The sequence below is a fragment of the Sinocyclocheilus grahami genome, unplaced genomic scaffold (genome assembly GCF_001515645.1).
Source record: "Sinocyclocheilus grahami isolate Dianchi unplaced genomic scaffold, SAMN03320097.WGS_v1.1 scaffold344.1, whole genome shotgun sequence".
In the NCBI taxonomy this organism is placed as follows: Eukaryota; Metazoa; Chordata; class Actinopteri; order Cypriniformes; family Cyprinidae; genus Sinocyclocheilus; species Sinocyclocheilus grahami.
The window spans coordinates 296,861-304,862 of NW_015505523.1; the positions used below are offsets into that span (position 1 = coordinate 296,861).

Below are 8,002 nucleotides of genomic sequence, written 5' to 3' on the forward strand. Positions count from 1 at the left end.
TAACAATGTTAACAACTGTCAACAATTCTGTGTTTTTCTGTCAATATGGGGTGCTGTGTGTACATTAATGAGGAAAAAAAATAACTTAAATGATTTTAGCAAATGGCTGCAATATAACAAAGAGTGAAAAATTTAAGGGGGTCTGAATACTTTCCGTACCCACTGTATATATATATTCATTTGAGATAGTAAAGCTTAGCCACTAAGTACCCCAAACAAAAGATTTGATGCTGCTAACCTGTCAAAGATTTCCAACTGATAAAACCTGTGCTTCCACACTTCCAGAAACTGCATACAGCCACTCAGTCATTTTAGAACTGGTGGTAATTTCACTCCATTTTTATGAGCAATATGCTTGAAACAGATAATGAGCGAACACAAAGTTAGAAAGTTATGCACGCGCACACACACACACAAATGTTCCTGTTGAAGGAGCTGATGAGATCTTTACCTGAGCTTACAGGAGCAAGAGGGCTTTGTACTGTGTCTACTGCATCTGTCTCACATTGCCAAATCTCTTTCTCTTTCTCTCTCTCTCGTGTTTTCCCTCTGTAGGCTGAAAGATGTTCTCCTCTGTGAAGGCCTTTGAGGGGCAGCATTACTCCACCCTCAAGAGGCAGTGTCTACAGAGTGGACGTCTGTTTGAGGACCCACTGTTCCCGGCCGTGGATGACTCCCTCTTCTACCAGGGTAACAGGATCGGCCGTGTGCACTGGAAAAGACCCGCGGTCAGTGCTCAGAACTAAAGTCTCACGGTTCTTCATTTAGCAGATGGCATAGAGAATGGGATATGCAGGTGGCCTGCATTGCTTGTGGTTCCCAGGAGGTTCTTAAACAGATTCCAGGTTGGAAAGATTTTGCTTTGTTCAAACAGAACCTTAAATAATATGTTCAGTTTCTTTTAATGTTAATCTATTTACATTTCAAGTTAAATCAGTTGTGTTTGTAAAGCGCTTTTCACAATACATTTTGTTTCACAGCAGCTTTACAGAAAATCATGATGTTAATGTTTAGAATATTTTAATATCTTCATCAAGGATGCATTAAACTGATCAAAAGTGACAGTAAAGACATTTATAATGTTGAAAAAGGTTTCAAATAAATGCTGTTCTTTTGAACTTTCTGTTCATCGAAGAATGCTGAAAAACAAATGTATTACACAAATATACATTTTTAACATTGATAATGACAAGAAATGATTTTTGAGCAGCAAAATCAGCATATCAGAATCATTTCTGAAGGATCACGTGACACTGAAGACAGGAGTAATGATGCTGAAAATTCAGCTTTGACATCACAGGAATAAATTACATTTTAAATATTATAAAATAGAAAACAGTTATTTAAATTTTTTTTAAATATTACTGTTTTTATTACTATATTTTGATCAAATAAATGCAACCTTGGTGAACATAAAAGGCTTCATTTAAAAACATTAAACAATCTTACCAACCCGAAACGTTTGAACTGTAGTATACTATATGGAAGACAAAAAAGTTGAGAAATGTTAGTTAGTACTGCTTAAACATTGCTTAAATGACTAATCATTTCGGTAACACTTTAGTATAGGGACCAATTCACAATATTAACTAGTTGCTTATTAGCATATATTGTTAACATATTGGCTGTTTATTAGTACTTATAAAGCATATTCTTCATGACCATATTCTATATCCCTAATCCTCCCCAATACCAATACTTAACAACTACCTTACTAACTATTAATAAGCAGCAAATTAGGAGTTTGAGGCAAAAGTCATAGTTAATGGTTTTTTAATGGCAAGAATTGGACCTTAAAATAAAGTGTGACCATAAATGGCCATGCATATCCAAATATATAGTCTTAGTCTTATAGACTAGATGCTCAGCAAGATGCTGAGAAATTTTAAAACAGCACAGATGTGCTATAAATGGGATTCTGCTTATCATCAATCAATATATACGTTGATCAGTAACATACAGTTGGTAATTCATCATCAGTCTAATCAATTACTGTCAAGCCAAGGCAGAGGGAAAGGTCAGTCTGAAGCATTCATCCGTAACGGAGGTCTGTCATCCATCACCGGATGACACAGAAATTCCAAACGAAATTATAGTTTTTGTTTTGTTTTTCTGAAAATCATTAGACAGGTTTGTCCGCACACTTTTTTGACCGTATAATGTCAATGTTAGTTCACAAGGACACATTAGATTTGTGAAACCTCATTGGCTGAGGGGAAATAGACATCAACAGGCTTCTTGAAGCATCATGATGGTTTCCTGCGCTTCATTACTCTTTTCTGAGTTAATGATACATTGCAGCTTCCTAAAAACTATCTGTAACAATTCGAATCACAGGGATGCTGTGTGATACTTTCCCCCTCCGTGCCCGTGAAGCCCAGGGGCATACTGAGAGTCAAGCCTGTCCAAGTCAATTATCCCTTTCTCTCAGTCACTCACTCACTCACTCCTGGAACGATGCCCGACCCAGAATCTCATTCGCACACACACTCGCTCAAACACACCAGTGAAGTGTTCCAGTCTGGGCCGTCTGAATTGCACCCACAGCAGCTCCTGTCGTCATTAATTCAGGTTATAATTGAGGCGGATACTACAATTGGTTCTGTCTGTACTGCAGTTCAACACTGCAAAGCTAAAATCTCCACCTTCTTAATGGTCATAGGAGCAGCAGCGAGAAATGTGGGAATATAGGAATCAAGTGCATACAGTGCTAATATCACATTCATTGTGTTTTAGTGATAATTAAGACTATAGAGACTGAATAATGATGCTCAGACTGTCTCTTCTATCTGAATTCATGCTTTTTTAGATTGCTTAATGGGGATGTGAAGAATATTTTGGACTTTTAAGATTTTATGAGCTTGTTTTTTATCTGATTGCCTTAGTTTATTATAGTTTAGTCAAGCTTTGGTTGTCTAGCTGTACCTGTACTTACTATCTATGATTTTTAATTTCATTATTATCCCATTTCTGGATTTTAACGTCAACATGAAACATAATTCACAGCCCATTTGCACTGCAAAACAAGATTTTCTTACTTAGTATTCTTGACTTGTTTTCTAGTACAAATATCTAAATACTTTTTGAATCAGGATACATTTTCTTGAAAAGCAAAATGACTTAAGATATTAAGTATTGTTTTCTGTAAAGTTGCTAGAAATTTTATAAGTTTTTTTTTTTTTTTGCTTAAAACAAGAAAAAATATCTGCCAGTGTGGTAAGAAAAATAATCTCAAGTCTCAAGTTTTTTGCCTCTTTGGCAGGTGTTTTTTAGTTTCAAGCAAAAAGTTAAAAAAAAATGTGATACATTTGTTCAGAAAACAGGGCTTAATATCTTAAGTAATTTTGCTTTTAAAGAAAATGTATCTTGATTTAAGAATGTTTAGATATTTGTAATGGAAAACAAGACAAAAATACTAAGTACAAAAATCATTTTGCAGTGTGATGTGATGTACTGTATTTCAGAGTTTATATGCTAATAATGCTGTAACCTTTAATAAATTAATGTTAGCAAACATCAAATTGCTGGGTCACACTTTATTTTAATCTCCAATTCTCGCTATTAACAAACCATTAACTACGACTTTTTCCTCAATAAACTCCTAATTTGCTGCTCATTAATAATTAATAAGGTAGTTGTTAAGTTTAGGTATTGGGTAGGATTAAATATGTAGAATATAGTCATGCAGAATATATGCTTTATAAGTACTAATAAACAGCCAATATGTTAATAATAGGCATGCTAATAAGCAACTAGTTAATAGTGAGAATTGGTCTCTATACTAAAGTGTTACCAATTACTGCATAAAATGTACTACCATTCAACAGTTTGGGTTCAGTAAAATTGTTTAATATTTTTTGAAAGAATACTTATTTTACCACATACAGTAAAATCTGTGATATTATGAAATATTACAAAAAAGGACAGTTTTCTATTTTAATAAAATGTGATGTATTCCTTTTATGCAAAGCTGAATTTTCAGCAGCCATTACTCCAGTTCTAATATGTTGATTTGTAGCTCAAGAAACATTTCTTATTACCAATGTTCAAAACATTTGTGCTGCTTAATATTTATGTGGGAACCATTATACATTTTTTTCAGGATTCTTTGATAGAAAGTTCAAAAGAGCAGCATTTTTTAAATAGAAATCTGCTGTAATGTCTTTATTATCACTTTTGATCGATGTAATGCATCTTTGATTAATACTGAATTATTAATTAATTAATAAAAAATTATGCTGACCCAAACGATAGAAAGACTTCATAGCTATTTGACTAAATTAATACTCTGCATGGCCTACGTGTAATAAAGTGGTTCCACAGAGGGGGTTGTTACATTTTGATAAAAGATTACAAAAAATAGCATTATTTTTCTTTGGAATAACATGCGCTGATGAATCAGTAGGAACATGCATTAAGAAAGTAAATTGGGCCCATTTTGATTCATTGTTGACTTCACTATCAAGGAGGATCCTAATGATTTGGCACATTGACATGTTGTTTGTTGTCCCTGAACTGTAAAAATGAAATGCTCCTGACTCCATCCATGTTTGACGTGAATGAAGACATTGCCACAAATCACTCTGACTGAGTGAACGCCATTAGGAGCTTTAATGCTGTTCACCGCAGCTGCTTCATTTTTCTCTGTCTTTTCCCCCCTTGGGTCCTGGTCGCGCTTTTTTAACCACTTATCATCCTTCACTCCCACCCACTTCCTTCCATTTCTTGCCACCTCTGCTCTCCAAAGAGAAGAAAGACTGTGTTTTATGAGTTGAAGCCGGTGGAATGGGTGATAGACGGTCGTTTATCCAGACCGTGGGCTCACTGGTGTCTGGACTGAGCTGAGTTTGTGTTCAATGATTCTGCGATTGGTCTGGTGGTCTACTCTGTCTTATCTGTCAAAGCTGGCCAAGACATACTCGTATTAGTCTGTGAACCTTCAATACATGAGGTAATATGAAAGAAACGCACACACATGAAAGCTTCTAGCCCCAGGAGAGGGTTGCCCCTTGGATGCCATTTTGGGCTGTGATTAAACTGTGTGTGTGTGTTCGCAGAGGTGGCTGGGAGCTGTGGAAATGATTCCGGATAGCACAATGTGAAAGACAAACGAGTGTTGTGAGAGCAAGTAAATTTGGACTGTGAGAACATGTATTTTATACCTCCAGAGACTAGCCGTCCCAGCAGGGGTGTCATGCTCATATGGTTTTCGAGGGATCCTGGCTCAATTTGTACCTTAGGTGAGATAAGACATGACCATGAAAAAAAATACTTTTTAACAACTTACAAATTCTTAAAATAAGTGTGAGACTTGTTAGACTAGCAGGTATGTCTGGATTAAAATGTAGATTTCATGTACATTCTTAATTTTTGATTCTTTAAATCTAAGACCTAAAGAAAATTTCAGGCTTCTGAATTGCATGCAAGAAAAAGAAAAGTGTGTACTGCAAAATAATGACAAGAAAACAAGTCTTTCTATTAAGCATGCATCACCAGTGTAGTCAAATAATTCTTATCAACAGTGCAACCAATGTAGTCTGATTCATGACCAAATGATTCTTATGAACGTGCTCATTTAAGTGAATCAAAACCATAAAGTGCAACAAGTGTAGTCTGATCATGGACAAATGATTCTTATGAACTGGTTCTTTTTGTAAATCAGATCCATTCCATACAGCGCAATAGGTGCAGACTGATTTACAAACAAATGATTCTTATGAACTAGTTCATTTTAGTGAATCAAAACCATACAGTGCAGCCAGCGTAATCTGATCATGGACACATGATTCTTATTAACTGGTTATTTTGAGTAAATCAGAACCATACAGCGCAATAGGTGTAGACTGATTTACAAACAAATGATTCGGTAACACTTTAGTACAGGGACCAATTCTCACTTTTAACTAGTTGCTTATTAGCATGCGTATTATTAGCATATTGGCTGTTTATTAGTACTTATAAAGCACATATTCTAATCCTGCCCAATACCTAAATTTAACAACTACCTTACTATTAATAAGCAGCAAATTAGGAGTTTATAGGGGTAAAAGTCATAGTTAATGGTTTGTTAATAGTGAGAATTGTCCCTTAAAATAAAGTGTGACCAGTGATTCTTATGAATAGTTAATTTTAGTGAATCAAAAAACCATACAGTGCAACCAGTATAGTCTGATTCATGGACAAATGATTCTTATGACCTGGTTCTTTTGGTTCTTTTTAGTACATCAGAATCATTCAGCGCAATTGGTGTAGTCCAATTGACAAACAAATGACTCTAATGAACTTGTTCACTTTAGTAATAAACAACCTGCAGCACAATCAATGTCTCAGTTTGTTTCCTGAACAGGAATTACTGAGCTTGTTCTTTTTAATTAACTATTTGAAAAGACTCATGAATTCAGGAGTTAAGATGCGTCACCTTTGTATGGGTAAAATTCCATAATAGGAATACAAGTGACGTGGATTTCACATGGGATTCAAACTAATTTTCCTATATGTTTTTCAATATAAAGCTGCCTGTTTTGACATTTGAGTAGATGGGGATTCATGTAACTATACACCGTAAAATTTCACCAAAGTTTCCCTAATGTGACCTTTACTGTTGAATCAGTTTGATAAACTCACTTTATTATTACTTCCAGTGATATATATTTTAGTATATTACAGCATGAGAAGGTATGTTATTTTTCCTGCCATGAGTTGTCATCATAAGAATCGCCCCTAAGCTTTTACAAGGCATTACGGGTTTGTTAGGTGCTTATTAAAGCATTTAGTCTTTTTCCAGGGCTCATTTGTGGCAACTCCTCTGAGAGATAGTCAACACAGAAGCTAAATGAGCTATAGCCTGTGAGTCGCTACATACCTCTCAGCTTCTGTCACTGTGCCCAGTGTATGTCAGCTGTTTAAAGTGACCCAGACCTTTATGTTTAGGTCACGCAAAATCTCTGGCTGCCCATTGTTTCTGGGCTGTGTGTCCCAGTGGTTGTGATAAGATCGGTGTAAAGGTGTGCTAGATGCTGTCAGAGCAAAGGAGAGTCATTTGATTTATAACAGCTTTCAGAACTGTACTGCTTCATCTAGATTCATAACTATTATCAAATTAATTAAACAGCCTGTGCCCTGCTTCTGTCTCCAACACTTTTACAAGTACTCGTTTTGCTCTTCCTTTCATTAATCAAGAGTAAAGCTAAATGTACTAGGCCTATATTTTTTTAACAAACTACTTTGTTTTTGGACATGCTTGGTGCAGTCTTTCTTAAAAGATATATTTGTGCATCTTTGCTATTCACACTGTGCTTTTTGTTGTTATTTTACTTCTCACCAATTTTTCACTCTTATTTCTCTCTCTCTCTTTCTGTCTGTTTCTCCATCAGGAGCTGTGTGACGATCCTCACTTGTTTGTGGATGGGATCAGTGCCCATGACCTGCACCAAGGGCAGCTGGGAAACTGCTGGTTTGTGGCGGCCTGCTCCAGCCTGGCTTCCCGAGAGTCACTGTGGCAGAAAGTAAGTCAGTACAGTGTGTAAACATGCATCTATCCTGCATATAACATTCCCTCTAAGCTACGATTTTGCTGCTGCTCAGATAGAAAAAAAAAATCAGTGCAGAAGGCAGATACCAATGTATTCAGGAAAAATCTAGAGATTTCTTAAATGAGAGTTTCAAATGGTTTCAGAATTGTTTTGGATGGAGTCCATTTTAATGTGCATTGGTGTTCAGTATGAAAGTGCAGCTGTGAGAAGATTTGTATGCAAATTCCCAGCACTGATTAATTTGCAAGATAATGAGAGCATTGTAGAATTTGGAGGCCGTTATTATTGTGATCTTGTGACCTTAATAATACAGAAGGAAAAAAATATTAAGTTATTATTGTGACCTTAATAATACAGAAGGAAAAAAAATATTATCAGTATTATTTTTGTATTATAATATAATTGATTATTTGATTATATTTATATATATATATATATATATATATATATATATATATAATAAAATAAAA

General features: G+C 35.3%; 1 protein-coding gene across 1 annotated transcript in view; it reads left to right on the plus strand.

Moving 5' to 3' along the window:
• Positions 1-8,002, plus strand: part of LOC107548164 (calpain-5-like) — a 41,998-nt gene that overhangs the window by 9,704 nt on the left and 24,292 nt on the right. The window contains exons 2-3 of the mRNA XM_016228731.1: positions 556-728; positions 7,374-7,505. Of these exons, the coding sequence (XP_016084217.1) occupies positions 564-728; positions 7,374-7,505 (297 nt within the window). The 5' untranslated portion in view covers positions 556-563. The remainder of the gene's footprint in view (positions 1-555; positions 729-7,373; positions 7,506-8,002) is intronic.